This window comes from Mus musculus, chromosome 14, assembly GCF_000001635.26.
Source record: "Mus musculus strain C57BL/6J chromosome 14, GRCm38.p6 C57BL/6J".
NCBI classification, from domain to species: domain Eukaryota; kingdom Metazoa; phylum Chordata; class Mammalia; order Rodentia; family Muridae; genus Mus; species Mus musculus.
This window is the reverse complement of record NC_000080.6, coordinates 105,094,525-105,110,679: the sequence shown is the minus strand read 5'-3', so window position 1 is coordinate 105,110,679 and position 16,155 is coordinate 105,094,525. Positions and strand designations below refer to the sequence as shown.

At 37.6% G+C, this 16,155-nt stretch overlaps 1 protein-coding gene across 23 annotated transcripts in view; it reads left to right on the top strand.

The window, feature by feature from the left end:
• Rbm26 (RNA binding motif protein 26) overlaps window positions 1-3,929 on the top strand; it is a 74,289-nt gene extending 70,360 nt beyond the window's left edge. For all 23 annotated transcript variants that reach the window (NR_166779.1, XM_030248077.1, XM_030248070.1 and 20 more), the window contains one exon: window positions 878-3,929. Coding sequence is in view for 4 of the 23 variants with exons in the window: in XM_030248075.1 (XP_030103935.1) it covers window positions 878-898 (21 nt within the window). In the remaining 19 variants the exon portion in view is untranslated. The remainder of the gene's footprint in view (window positions 1-877) is intronic.
• Window positions 3,930-16,155: the final 12,226 nt, after the last annotated feature.

Genomic DNA, 16,155 nt, shown 5'->3' with positions numbered 1-16,155 from the left:
TTTTTTGTCTCATCATACATATACTTAGGTGGAACACAACCTTTTAAATAGATGCCCAATTTTCTTAGAAAAGAAAAAAAATTGCTGGACGTGATTGCTTCTATCAGCTATTTCTAGTGAAAATAGACATGTTTAGTAGAAAAATATTGAATGTGATAATAACCTTTAGGTAGTCTGTTAGGGTTTTTGTGCTTGTTACTAAATAAATAAAGTATTTTCTTTTTCTTTTATATCAACTTTATATTTGATCTTTTCTAAATTTCACCTCTGTTTCTTTATTTCATCCACTCATCTGACCCATCTAAAGTTAGTCCTCCTCCGTACGCCAGGCACTGTCTCATTATATGTTCTTTTTGAGATTTTTGTTGTTGCACTTGGTGCTTGGTGTAGAATTTTATGTCACATAGGATGATTAAAATACTAAACGATCATTGTTTGGAGCTTAAGAAAATAAGGCATCCTTGTTATTATCGTTGGGACACTTTAAGAAATTTGGTTTTGGTTCATTTATAGTGATTTGAGGCTTGTACATGATTTTTAAAAATTTCTTTGCCTACTCACAGTTCTATGTAAAAATACCACCTGACCAATTAGTAAATTTTCTCAACCCCGAATTTTAATAATTGCTGATTTATAGTGCTGTGATTTCAACACTTAATGTTTTCAAAAGGCATGATACAGAGGGGTTTTGTTAAAACCACTTTAGCCTAAAGGTAATCTTTGATAAAAACTTGTCTGTAACTTTCATTTTGATTCTTTTCATGTAGATTTTTAAAAATGTTTTATTAAGTTAGAGATAGTTCAATACTGTGATTTGAATTTTGGATTCTTTTTATTAATATATATTTTTTTAATAAGTGTTTTCTTTTTCCACCAGAGAGAGAACATCACTGCCTGAATTTAGCTTTGTGACTACATGAGCAAGCCCTCTTTGTCCTGTCTGGAGACGACTGTTAATAATAGCATCTTGTCATTTGGTTTGCTCTCTATCAATCTGAATAGATGTTTACATGGACCGTGATGACCATTTTATCTTTACAGTTCTGTACAAGTCCATCTGAGTCCAGACGTGTATCAAATGTGTGAGGTTTATGACCTTATTTAGAAATGTTTTCTTCCCTTCATAGCAATTTAATTTGTAAAACACCTTTAAGGAACAAGGCCTTTTAGTTTCCTTATGAGATGTATTATGTCTCAGGCAAACTGAGAGATATGTTTGGGAAATCTATAAAGCCATGAGAGCATTAATTGAACAATTTAGAATGAAGAAAATGAATTAAAAAGTTAAACATAAGTTTGGCTTTAATTTTTTTTTTTATTTTTAATTAGGATAGCCACTAAAAATTTTGGGCCGACTGTAAAGTACTTGTTACACACTGTGATTAACTTGTCTATTTCTTGTGAGTGTGTTGATTTGATGGAACTGCCAGGGCCACTGACTCCAGTGCACAAGGAAAATAATTTCATTTCTTTTCAACTAATAAATGATAACCTATGGGTTCTAAAATTGAAAAACATCTATTAAATTTGTCTAATTTATATAGTTTTCATCACTGTAATCAAGACATCAAAGACAGTCCTATAAGCAAGGGGAAATAGTGTTGTTACATGTTTGTTTTTAAGGAATAGTTTTCATTATTTATAAGCAATATAGCTTAAGCTTTACAAAGTATAAAATTAAAGTTTTCATTCTAAATATTAACAAAGTTCTTTTTATAGCATACCCAAAATAGTTTTTCACTAAGTTCTTTTGAGTATTCCTTCGTAGATTATTAGGGGTATTTGAGAAGCCTAATGTGACAGCCACTCTTACTTCGAAAGATCAAAATTATATTGATTCTGATTTTTTTTTCTATTTCCTTTAAGTTCTACTCAGTCACACTTTCTTCTACAAAGCTGATACCTGCAAACACTTTTTCCCTCTTGAGTATGCATTGTGATTGTCTTCATGAAAAACAAGATGTGACAAACTCATAGTCGTATATAAGTGATCTGTCTTGATCCACATTGATTATACATGCATGGTTAAAGGAAAAGCATGTATATTAGGTAATTAATCATTTAAATAATAATTTGGATAGCCAACAAGGTATTTTTGTTTGGTTGTGCCCCACCACATGCCCACTTTTTGTGTGTGTGTGTTTTTTTTTTCTTACAAATTGGCAGAGAGCCATGAAGTATTCATAAATGTTTAATCAGACTAGTTGATACTTTTTTATTTTCAAAAAAGACTTTACAGTAGTAGTGTTATAGCTGCTTAATTTAGAGCCAAAGGACATTGTCTGAAGAGACCATACCTGCCAGTGACTCTTTTGATTTGTTCATAGATGAATGCTACACACTGTCACCTTAACTAATCTTGCCATTGCTTTTTACTTTGCTCTTGAATTAAAAACAAAGCAAACCAACGTAGAATATGCCCTTGGGAATCAAAGGTCGTGTTGATTTCTCCTTAAGATCATTGCCCTTTTTTTTTTTTAATTGTTGGTAGATTCAGTTGGTCAGTTATATTTAAGTCCCTATAAATCAGCTAATTAGAGATTCTCTTTTAAATTTTTTCTTGAATAGACTTGTCATGGAGCTACGTGTACATAACTGTACAAAATCATTTTTGTGTCATTGAATGGAGCAGTTTACCTCTGCATGATTGCATTATGGAAGCCTTTTATATATCTTTATATTTTTCAATATACTTAGATTTTACAATATTGGTCGCTCTAGTCATGCTATATTTGTTTTTTTTAATAGAATTTATAAATATTTATGCTCAAAATACAGATCAACTAAATATTTTTGGTCTTGTTTACAAGATAATACTTTAAAGTGATACAGGCCCCTCAAGTGTCTTAGGAAACAGTCATTGGTGCTATAAAACCTTTCAGTGTCATTGAGTCTGTTGTTTAGTCTTTGCTAGGCTTTAATCTACTATCGCTTACACTTTAGCTAGCAGCAGAATTATAAAGAGGTATTTGTTAGCGCTGGGGTAAGAGCGCAACCCCATTAGAGAACACCTAATAATTTAAGAAAATGATGCAGAATGACTGTATCCTTATTTGTGCCCAGCTTCTCCCAAAAGAAAATAGTTTATTTTGATAAGAGGGAGGCTATTAATTTGAGTAGCATTTAAAAATGATATGCTCAAGCATGTTTTCCCCTCATATTTGAAATGGAAAACTTTTCTAGTCCTAAAATTATGAAATTTTACTTTGCTTTAAACTCTCATCTGTCCTTCCCTCAACTGAAGGCAGAGTATTTCGTACAGGTATTTACAGAATATTTGCTGAGTTATAAAGAAAAGAGTTATTACATTGTACTCATTGTACTAGTTTTCCATTCCTGTGTATTTGTCGTCCTGCCCCCAGATTTGATTCCAGCACTTAGTGGATGTTGGTGAGACACAGGGAAGCGTCAGCAGAGCATCCTCCTCTATGCTTTCTTTTGATTCTCAGAATCCAAAACCTGCTTTGAGTGTGATGATACTTCAGAACATACTGTCTGGCACAAGATTTCCTTTAATAAGTCATTTATTTTAACTCAGTTTCTATGAACTGTTATTGAATCTGAAAACACCAAAGGAGTCTTTTCTTGTCTGAAGACTGGGTTGTTCCAGTGGTTAGCACCTGTGCCCATGATTATCCCATTTCATGAATGCGTTGTTGGCATGGGGGTTCCCTGCTCTTTGAGAGGAGCAAAAGTAACTGGTTAAGCTGTAGCAGCTTATTTTTAAAAGTGATGATAAAACTTGAACTGAAAAAGGTAAAACTTGAACTAGAAAACTACTCTTGTATGCAAAGAATGTTTATAGTGAATGTGTTTATGTGGGTTGTCAACACTTCTATTATTTATAGTTGAATTATGTTGTTTATTAAATATCCATGTTTATTATTTTTATATTTTGAAATTTAAAAATAAAATAGTCTTAATAAAAACAGTTGTTAATGTTTTAAAATTATGGTATCTCTTATAACAGTTATATTTACATGCTTAAGGTTTAGATTCACCATGCACACACAGTGGAGACTTCTGACACTGTTAGTGAAGAAATAGCCAAATGTTTCCTCTTTCACGCTCTACCCTCTTCCCACTTGAGTTCTTCAAGGTCAACCATGGTTCCAATGTATTATCAGCCCAGTGCCTTTGCCCATGCATGTGCAAACCTTAGTCTCTCCGGCTTCTATACTTCTGATTTTCTCTTTCTTTTTGTCTGGTAGCCAAAAAGTTCTTCCTATGTTGAGTGATAAGGATAAAAATACTATAGTGATGACTAAGAGTAACTGCCATAGAGTCTGAAGGTGAAAGTATATATTAAATGTGTTCAGTAGTTCCTCTGATGGTGATACAGACCCTTTCCCTCCTTGTCTCATGTAGTTTCTTTCCCCCACAGTCAGCATCTTGTTTTCATAGTTAATTTTCTTACAATGATTACATAGTTTTGTGTTTTATTATTATCTACGCATCTGCCACCTAGAAAAAGCTCCATGGTAACCTGTTTACTTGTGACAAATTCTGGGGATTAAAAGTACATCTTTATCTCAAAGGGCATAAACTTTGATGATCTATATAGAGGTTAGTTTTTCTTTTTTTCTTTTTTTGTTAGATATTTTCTTTATTTACATTTCAAATGTTATCCCCTTTCCTGGTTTTCCCTCCAAAAATGCCCTATCCTCTCCCCGTTGCCCCTGCTCACTAACCCACCCACTCCTGCTTCCTGGTCCTGGCATTCCCCTACCCTGGGGCATAGAACCTTCACAGGACCAAGGGCCTCTCCTCCCACTGATGACCGACTAGGCCATCCTCTGCTACATATGCAGCTAGAGCCATGGGTTCCACCATGTGTTTCTTTGGTTGGTAGTTTAGTCCCAGAGAGCTCTGGGGGTACTGGTTAGTTCATGTTGTTCCTCCTCCTATGGGGCTGCTAACTCCTTCAGCTCCTTGGGTCCTTTCTCTAGCTCCTTCATTGGGGACCCTGTGCTCCGTCTAATGGATGACTGTGAGCATCCACTTCTGTATTTGTCAAACACTGGCAAAGTAGAGGTTAGTCTTTAAATAGTAAAAATTCTTAATAAAAATGGTGCTTAGTAAAATTATTAGAATTTGCAGCTACATACATGTAAACACCCACATGTACGTATACACAAATATATATCCAGTCTTGTTAGTATTTTTAAATTATGTAACTTCCCATTTTACCCAAAAGTATTTCTTTACAAGAATGGACTTTTAGCCAATTTCTCTTTAGTCTTTTTCAAAATTACATGTAATTGTATATTGTAGAGAAGTTAGTTTAAAATTTGAATTATGTAATTTGTACTTTTTTTTGGCTTGTTTAGCAATTTAATCCCTCAACTATGAATTAGAATGAAGTAATTTTTATTTGGGTTTCATAGTGCAAGCAGAACACCCTTCTGATTATTTCTCTGTGATATATTCTCAGCTGCTTAAATATACCAGTTTCTGAACCTAGAGATATATTTTACATTTGATCTTTTATGAAGTATGGGCATGTAGGTTTTTTGTTGTTTTTTTTATTATAATTAATCATTTTATTTGTTTTCATTTCAGATGTTATTCCCCTTCCCGGTCTCCCCTCCGCAAACCCCTCACCCCCTCCGCTTTAGGGGTCAAGACATAGTTTCTTTGCATTTCATTGGGACTCATTAAATTCACTTGTTGACTTTACAATAGTAAGCACATTTTTTTTTTCTGTACCTTAGATCTTATTCAGTGAAACTATATTTTACACGACATATAGTTGCCAAGATTTTTCATTTTCTTGGAGTTGGCAATTCCTAATAATTTTATGATCTTAAACAGTTACTGAAAGATATGGTAAATACTCATTTTTATTCAAATAAGTGATAAAATCCAGCTTGGAATTTCTATTTCTAAACCATATTGTTTTCAGGAGTACACATCTGCCAAATAAAAATTTGTTACTAAATTTAAAAATTTTTAAATCTTACAATCTACTTTAATTTAGAAAAAAGTTGTGTTTTTACTGACGTCTGTGCCGATACACACACAGCATGAAGCGGTGAGAGAGGAAACTAGTAGATGCGCTGCGTAGCAGTCTGGTTTGATCTTCTGTTATCAAAAGAAAAGGCTGTTTTGTATTGGTGTTTCTAGAGATGAAACGCAGGGCCTTGGACATGCTAGGCCACTGCCCCACTACTGAGCTATATTTCCAACACCAGAGGAAGCAGTTTAAAATAACTTTATAATGTAATTTATTTGGAAGAAATTTTCTTGAAAAATCCTATTTTCCTTGGTAACTACATGATGGTAATGTTTTTATTTAACCAGAAATGGGAAAACTAGCATGTAGTATTGTATGACTGTGGTTTGGGTAACTGAGGGTTTGTGTTGTTTTACATTCTCTTTCTGATCCATGGTATGTTTTAAATGTGCGTTATTGGGGTGTAATTGCGATTGCTAGCAGTTTTGAGTAGGATGGCAGCATAGTTGTATATATCCAAGGCTGATACAGAATTTGGTAGGACTTGTTATGTTATCTATCAATGGGAGACAAGTTGCTGGACATCAAGCTCAGGGGTTATGCCTGCTATGAAAGGCTACCAGCAATTGAGCCGCATCCCAGTCTGTCTGTGTGTCTTGTCTTGTCTTTTTCTTCCTTCCTTCCTTCCTTCCTTCCTTCCTTCCTTCCTTCCTTCCTTCCTTCCTTCCTTCCTTCCTTCCTCTCTCTCTCTCTCTCTCTCTCTCTCTCTCTCTCTCTCTCTCTTTTTTTTTTCTTTTGGTTTTTTGAGACAGGGTTTTTCTGTGTAGCCCTGGCTGTCCTGGAACTCACTTTGTAGAACAGGCTGACCTCGAACTCAGAAATCTGCCTGCCTCTGCCTCCTTAGTGCTGGGATTAAAGGGCGCCACCACCGCCCGGCTATCCCTGTCTTTCTTGATTGCGAGATTTAGAACATGGGCTTAATGAAGAAGTTGCTTAGTGAGATAAGGTACAAGTTATATTTTTAAAATTAAATTTATAAAACTACATAATACTTTTGAAATCATTTAATGTTCAAATATTTTTATTCCTTATATCTCATTTAAAGAAGTATCACACAGAAAAGCTTAAAATTATACATGAGATTGCTATAATAGAGTGTATGAGCTGTAGCAATTTCAATAAAACAGATGCTTGAAAAATTATGTAATGACTGACCTTACTAATTGTCATAAACTTCACATGTCACTTGTAATAGGGCAAAAACTGCCTCTATTAAGTGTTTTATAGAAACCTGCTTTATTGCATTTTAGTTACAGGAATAATTCTTTTGTTGGGATACAACCTCCACTTTGTCCTCTGGAAGAGTAGAGACCTTGTTAGATGTTCAGGATAAGAAGAAAGATACGAGATATATAAACTGTATTGTGAAAGCTCTGTTTTAGATTGAAAGCTGCCTGGAAATAGGTACTACAGTTTTGTTTTTTCAACTTATAAGCTTATTAAAAATTCACGAAAAGGAGTGTACAAGACACACATCTATCTAGGATCCTTTTTTTTCTTCCTGGGACACATTCAAGAGAGAGCAGTGGGTTCTGAAGTGCCATTTGGTTTTGCATTGCCTTTATTTTTGGTCTAGCCGCACTGTTGCCCAGACTTGTCTTGAACTCATGGACTGAAGCCATCACTCTGCCTCAGCCTCTTAGGTGCATACATGGTCACCTGGCGCTTCTTACCGTCTCTGCTACAAGAGTACTTGCACATATAATTTATATTGTTACAGTAAGGCATTAATGCAGTCAGACCTGTTGCTAAGGGTCAGGGTTCCAGAATCTTACTTGTGCTAAATTAATGTGTGTTGGTTGGTTAGCTGGCTGGCTGGCTGTTGTTGAATTTGTATCAACCTTAGTGCTGAAATTACAAATGTGTCATCACATCGACTTAACCTAATATAATTGTTTTTGCCCAGTTAGACTATTCATTTTCCAAAGTCCACTTAAGGACTTTGTTGTGTATGGTTCTAGGTAGCTTGCCACAGTATCCCTCCCTCCAGATTCTAGTCATGAGGGAGCTTCCTGCTGGTTGTTGCTGCACTGCATATCAGTTTCTTTTGACAGAAGAGGTCTACAGCTTTTTACAATACTTTGATAATTTGAACTATATTTGCATCCCTACATTTTACAGGTGTGTTTGCTACAGACCCTTTGTCAGTTTCAGCATCAATTGTTTTTCTAAAAAGTGTAGTCTTAGTTTAATGAACTTGAATTTGTAAGATTTATATAATGTATATATATCCTTTGAATCTTTGATTTACTGTCTTCTATTGATTATATCTATTCTTATTAGTCCCTCTGGACCCTTTTCTTATCATGGCCACCTCCCAACTTTATCTCCTCCTCAAAGTAGTTTTTATAAGAATTTGTGTATGAAAAAGAGGCAGAGAAGATATAAATATGCCATGTGTACCCACAGAGGCATTGGATCTTCCTACTTACGGGCATTGTGAGCCACCTGATGAGGCTACTGGGAATAGAACTTGTGTTCTCTGGAAGAGTGGCAAATGCCATGGAATCTTCTCCAGCCCCCTTTCCTTTTTTTTTTTTTTTCTTTTCTCCTCTTGCCTATGGCTTTGTTTTTGTTGTGGGGGAGTGGGGATCTTTATCTTTACTTTTGTAAAGTGTTTATAAAAACCCATCAGCATTTTTCCTACTCTTGCTTCCCTCTTTAAAACTTAATAAATTTTTTGAGAATTTCATGCCATATTTACATAATTTTCATCTCTGCCCTCTGCAATTCTAAGTCTCTCCCTCAATTTCACGATGTTCTTTTTAATTATTGTTATGTACACACATACTTACATACAGAGAGAGGTAGAGAGCCCTTGGGATTGGATAACTTATCAGAGGACTCATCCCTGATGAGCATGTTGTGTTTATGGATTGACGATTCAAAGTACAGCTAGATGACCTAGGCTCATGTACAAGATTCAGGCCATTCCTGGCATAATCCCCACAGAATTATTCTTTGTAGGGAAAAGATAATCCTTGTGTGAAAAGACAAGGGAACTGGAATCAGAACAATTTTTGGGAAACAATTGGAATTAAATAGAACACTCAATTTGAAAACTTGGATTTACCAACATTATGGTCTTGGGAATGATCATGACGGAGGGGTGGACACATGTTGATTGGAAAGATTACAGAACCTGCACACATGTCCAGTTGACTTGTGAGGGACAAAAGCAGTTGGAGAAAATGATCTTGTCCTACAAAAATGGTACTGGGAAAATTGGAAAGTAAGAACAGAAGTGTGTTAAACACCCTACACCCTGTTCAACTAAAATAGGTGTTGAGCTTAGACATGAACGAAGTATGAACCAATAGAACAATTAAAAGAACAATAACAGCTTGGGGTTTAGAGATAAACAAATTCTTAGATTTGATTCTTAAAAAGCTCCATAAATTGATCTGTTTTACAAACATTTGCAGAACATGTTAAATGTTTGAAAAATATCCTGAATTGAATGTATTTACAAATAATGTATTTGTCAAAGCACTATTAGAATGTGCACCCACACCCCCTAAGGTAAAAAGACTAGCCTTTAATTAAAGAATATATATAAAGAAGGTATGTTCAGCACCAGTTAGCATTCATGGGATAGCAACTCAAGTTTACTACATAGCAGAATTACTGTAAGGAAAGTGAAACACTCTAGAATTGCCACAAAGCAGAGACTGCTTGTGGACATGTAACTCACAATACTGGAAAATCTGAGAACGATCTTAAATAAAATGTGTATCTTATCAATGAGAAGTGTTCTGGACATTTAGTACTAATGCCTGTATACAGATGTTCACCAGAGCTTTATTCAGGAGTTAAAGCTTGGGAGTAAGGTGTGCTTTCAGTGAGTATTTATAAACTCTTCACTCCATGAGATAATACTCCACAATAAAAATACAGGCACAACCTAAACAAATCTACAGATGCAACGCTTAGTGAGGAAAGACAATTTTGAAAGATTGTGTATAATTCTTTAAATGTGCAAGAGGTGAACAGGTTGATCTTTTCTATAGGTTCTTGGCATGCTAAAAGTAGGAGGGTACTAAACGTGACTAATGCACAGGAATCACCCGTTAAGGACAGAACTTTGTCTTGCCATTGTCAGCATCCTGGTTGGGGCCTTGTATTACAGTTTTACTATACAATTGGAGCAAATTTAGTTGTTTTTAAAAAATCATTGTGAAATCTCTGCTTTTGTTTGTTTGTAGACTGGTTCTCGCTAGCCTTTGTGTGGAACTTGGTACACAGACCAGGCTGGCCTTGCACTCAAATATCTACCTTCCTCTACCTACTGACTGCTAGGAATAAAGTTGTACACTATCCTGCCGTGTGTGTGTGTGTGTGTGTGTGTGTGTGTGTGTGTCTGGCCTTGCACTCAAATATCTACCTTCCTCTACCTACTGACTGCTAGGAATAAAGTTGTACACTATCCTGCCGTGTGTGTGTGTGTGTGTGTGTGTGTGTGTGTGTGTGTGTGTGTGTGTGTGTGTGTGTGTGTGTGTGTACGCGCGCGCGCGCGTGTGCCTGGGTGTATGTTTGTATACTGCGTTCTTATATCGTTCACGGAGGCCAGAAGAGGACACTGGATCGATCTCCTGGAGCTAAAGTTAAAAGGCTCTGAAGTTATGTGCTAGTAACTGAACCTCGGTCATGTAAAGGAGCATCAAATGCTCTTAACCCCTGAACCATATCTCTTGTCCTGGATTCCTGTTCCTTTACGTTTGTTTGTAATTCAAATTAGGTTTGATTTAGAAAAAATACTCAAAGTTAGAGCAACATCTTCACTACATCTTGAAAATTAAGAATTTGGAGAAATATCTTGGAAAGAAATGTGCCACCCATAAAGGATGAGTACTTGCAAGAAGAATTTGAGTACACCCTCCTGGCATAGCTAAGGGTTCTATGGAAAAAACAAATGGAAAAAAATGAATGGAAAGATACTAAGAGTCACAAATAGACCAAATGGAGTAATATGTCTGGATACAGAACCTAGTTGTGCTTACAGTATCTAAATGAAGTGACTATGCTGTTGTCTACTTTTCGTTACTGTTGTTTCTTACAGCTGTTAGACTGAGGAATGGCAGAGGGTGATCATTAAGCTAGTGAATCCTTGCTTTGCCTTACTAGTCCTTACTTTAGCTCTGGAGAGTTGAAGCCATCCAAAATTGGGAGAGACAAGCAAAAATACACTTGCAACTTAAAAGCTGGAAAGAATGAAACAGGGCTCTTGAGGTGTAAGGCACTAGGGAGTTAAACTGGGGTGGTGTCAAAAGGCTTCCCATAGGAAGTTCAGAAAATAGCAATAGAAGAAAACATTCTTGTAAACATTATTAGTCTATGGTCTAACATAATAGGTCTCATTTGGTTTTATACACGGATGTTTTTAGTATACCCATGCTCATCCTTTCTTTGTTCCCTTCCACTGATATCTGCTGCTTTTCCCTTGCCCCACCTTCCTACTTTCATGTCCTATAAGTATATATGTTCACATATGCATGCATAGGTAGCCAAATAATTTAGGTAGCGCGGCCTCTAGCAACCATTAAGCAGCCCGTAGATACTCAGTGCCAGAGCCTCCCGAGCCCATCCCGTATCCACAGTGCACAGAGTGGTGCCTGACCCAATCCCGTGCAAGTAATCACTACTGCTGAGAGCTCAAAGCTTCAGTGGCCACGCCATACTTAAAAGACAACATTCTATCCTTTTTTCACTTCTTCCTACCTACTGTATTCCCTGAATTTTGTGTGTATGGGTTTGGGGTAAAATACAGGTCCCTTTTAGGGCTGAACATTGAATAATCACAGACTTAGCAGTGTGACTAATTGGGAATTGCTGTAGGAATGGATTCCCTACTTTGGTCTCCCTTGAGCTTAGGGGATAACATTTGAAATGTAAATAAAGAAAATATCTAATTTTTTTTTAAAAAAAGGAATGGGTTCCCATTGGAAAGGAAGCTTCTCTGAAGTGGATAGCAGCACTAACCTATCAGCATAAAAATACGTAGGAAGCAATTGATGTGCACAATATGCCTGTTTTAACAAATAACAGTCACTTCTGCACTATATACCACTCCAGCCATGGGCTTTTTATCATACTTGCAGTACCAGGCATGGATTCCCTCCTGTGGGAGGGATCCTGTCCTCAGATCCAATGAGGGCTGGTTACCTTCATAACTCAAGCCACAGTTGAACTTGTGTGTGCAGATCTTACCTAGCAGTCAGTAGTGAAGCACGCAACAACCATAGCCAAGTAAAACTGGACGGTTACTCTCCTCCCAGGGTCAATAGTACCTTCCGACACACACACACGTGCATGTAGGGAGCAAGCCAGTAGCTCAGTTCTAACTTGATCAAGTCTTGCAACAACAACAAAATACATCGTCGGCAAGAAGGCATTACCATTTAGTTCTGGTGGGTAACCAACAGCAATTTAGAAGCACTTGATAGCTTCTCTGACCAATAGCCCACCCCTGACAGTGGGGGACTTTCATTTAATAACCAATGGTTTCTGGAAGAACCTCTAGCCACTTACAGAACATATATTTTTGGGTTCCGTTTCTTAAAAAAGTATAAGGGGAACAAATTCAGGGCATTTTAACACGGAAAGAAAACCTCTGTGACTACATTGTAAATATGTAAGCTAAGTTTCAGGTGAGAGTCTGGAGGCTATGGATATAAGGAGCTCTCCATTTAATCTAGTAGGATAGTAGATAGAATTAGCAGATAGAAAATATATTTTAAGGTGTTTTTGGTTTTTTTGTTTGTTTTAATATCACAGAAAAGACTTTTTTTTTTAAATTAAATTTGTTCCCTTTATAACCCAATATCAGCCCTTCTCCCAGTATGCCCTCACAGCTCCTTTCTCCATTCCTTCTTCCCCTTCTCTGGTTGTGAATACTCCCTCTCCCACACACATTAAGTCGCTTCAGGACTAGGTACATCCTCTCTCACTGAGGCCAGACAAAACTGTCCATTTAAGGGTGAGCATCTACAGGCAGGCAGGCAGGCAACAGGCTCAGGGACAGCCCCTACTCCATTTGTTTGGGGGCCCTGCATGAAGACCAAGCTGTTCATCTGCTGCATATATGCAGGGGAACAAGGTCTAGCCCATGCTCACTCTTTGGTTGGTGGTTCAGTCTCTGGGAGCTTCCAAGGGTGCAGGTTAGTTAACTCTGTTGGTCTTCTTGTGGATACCCTGTCCTATTTGGGTCCCTCAATCTTTCTCCCAACTCTTAAGACTCCCTGAAGTCGATCTAATGTTCGGGTGTGAGTCTCTGCATCTCTTTCCATTGGCTGGTGGATGAAACTTCTCAGAGGACTGTTAATGTGAGGTTTCTGTCTGCAAGCATAATGCAGTATCATTAATAACAGTGTCAGGAAATGGATCTTGCCCATGGGGTGGGTCTCAATTTGCGGCATTCATTGGCCATTCCTTCGTCTATGCTTTTTGTCTCCACATTTTGTAGGCAGGACACATTTTGGGTCTAAGGCTTTATGAGTGGGTTGCTGTCTTTATCCTTCCACTGAGAACCCTTCCTACAGGAAGTGTCCACTTCAGAATCTATATCCCTCATTGCTAGGAACCTCAGCTGGATTTATTCCCTTGGGCCCTCTGTGGCCTCTCGCCATCTCAGATCTCTGGCACATTCTAGAGATTGCCACCACCAGTCTATCTCCCTTCTCTCTTCTGTTCTCCCTAAAAATGATCTTCCCACCCCACCCTTCTCCCCATCCTTTCTTCACCCAGTCCCCTGGCTGAAGCTCCGATATCTATTTTGTTTCCCCTTCTGAGAAAGATGCAAATGTCTTCCCTTCTGCCCTCCTTGTTATGTGACTTCTTTGGGTCTTTGATTAGAGCACAGTTATCCTGTACTTCATCCACTGATATCCATACCATGCATGTCCTTTTTCAGTCTTGGTTACCATACTCAGGATAATATTTTCTAGTTCCATCCATTTGCCTGTGAAATTCATGAGGTCCTTGTTTTTAATGTTTGAGTAGTATTCCATTGGGTAGATATACCACATTTTCTGTATCCACTCTTCAGATGAGAGACATCTAGGTTGTTTCTAGTTTCTGGCTATTGCAAATAAACCTGTAATGAACATAATCCTTGCGGTATGGTGGAGCATAATATGCTCAGGAGTGGTATCCTGAGTCTTGAGGTAGAACTATTCCCATTTTCTGAGAAACTGCCAAATTGATTGGTTGTATAAGTTTGCGATCCCACCAGCAGGGGGGGGAGTGTTCCCTTTCTTGCTTCACAACCTCCCTAGCATGTGCTGTCCTTTTGACCGTAGCTATTCTGATAAAATCTCATTTTGATTTGTATTTTCCCAATGACTAAAGACTTTTAATATTTTGGTGCTTCTCTGCCATTCAAGATTCCTCTGTTTAGAAATCTGTTTAATTCTACATACTTTTTTTTTTTTTAAGATTAACTTAGGTATATGAGTACACTGTACTAGAAGAAGGCACCAACATTGGATTCCATTACAGATGGTTGTGAGCTACCATGTAGTTGTTGAGAATTGAACTCAGGACCCCTGGAAGAGCAGTGTTCTTAACCACTGAGCAATTTCTCCAGCCCCTTTACCCTATTTTAAAAATTGGGATATTTGGATTGTCAGTGACTAACTTCTTGAGCTTTTTTTTGGGGGGGGGGGGAGATTAGTCCTCTGTTGGATGTAGGGCTAGTGAAGATCTTTTGCCAATCTGTAGGCTATCATTTTGTCCTGGTGATGGTGTCCCTTGACTTACAGAAATTTTTCAGTTTCATGAGGTCCCATTTATTAATTCCCGACCTTAGTGCCTGAGCCATTGGTGTTCTGTTTGAGAAGTTGTCTCCTGTATTGACAAGTTCAAGGCTATTTCCCATTTTCTGTTTTATTAGATTAAGTATATCTGGTTTTACGTTGAGGTCTTTCATCCTTTTGGACTTGAGTTTTGTGTAAGGTGATAGTATGGATCTATTTGCACTTGGAGACATCTAGTTAGACCAGCACCATTTGTTGAAGATGTGCTCCATTTTCTATTGTATGGTTTTGGCTTCTTTGTCAAAAATCAGGAGGTTTTTTTTTTTTTTTTTTTTTTTTTTAAGTCTTGTGTTGCCTAGGCTGCCCTTAAACTCTGAGACTCGAGTGGTCCTGTACATGGATCTTCTACATAACTAAGACTACAGGTATGTACCATTGAAGATAGATTTCTTTGGGATTTTTTTCAATTTTTTTATTAGATATTTTCTACATTTACATTTCAAGTGCTATTCTGAAAGTCCCTATACCCTCCCCCCTGCTCTGTTCCCCTATCTACTCACTCCCACTTGTTGGCCCTGGCATTCCCCTGTACTGGGGCACATAAAATTTGCAAGACCAAGGGGCGCCTCTTCCCAATGATGGCCGACTAGGCCATCTTCTGCTACATATGCAGCTAGAGACACAAGCTCTGGGGGTACTGGTTAGTTCATATTGTTGTTCCACCTATACAGACCCCTTCAGCTCCTTGGGTACTTTCTCTAGCTACTCCATTAGGGGCCCTGTGTTCCATCCAATAGCTGACTGTGAGCATCCACTTCTGTATTTGCCAGGTACTGGCATAGCCTCACAAGAGACAGCTATATCAGGGTCCTTTCAGCAAAATCTTGCTGGCATGTGCAATAGTGTCTGTGTTTGATGGCTGATTATGGGATGGATTCCCGGGTGGGGAAACAAAGGGGAACTAGAGACTTAATCAGTAGCACAAACCTTGAAAGAGTAACCAACCACTCTCGAATTCAATTTATTCTACAAGATGGAATACATTTCTGACACTGCTCAGGTGGCCAAGAAACTAAGACTGGATGGATAGAACATGGATTTATGAGAAAATCAAGTAATATTCTAAAGCAGTGGTTCTCAACCTTCCTCACACTACAACCTTTTAATATAGTTCCTCATATTGTGGTGACCCCAATCATAGAATTATTTTTATTGCTACTTTATAGATTCTTTTGCTACTGTTATTAATTTTAACATAAATATATGATAAGCTGGATATCTGATATGTGACCCCTGTGAAAGGGTTGTTCCACCCTAAAGGGGTGACAAACCACAGGTCAATAACTCCCATGCTAAAGGAACATAGCAATAAAATGGCTCCTAATG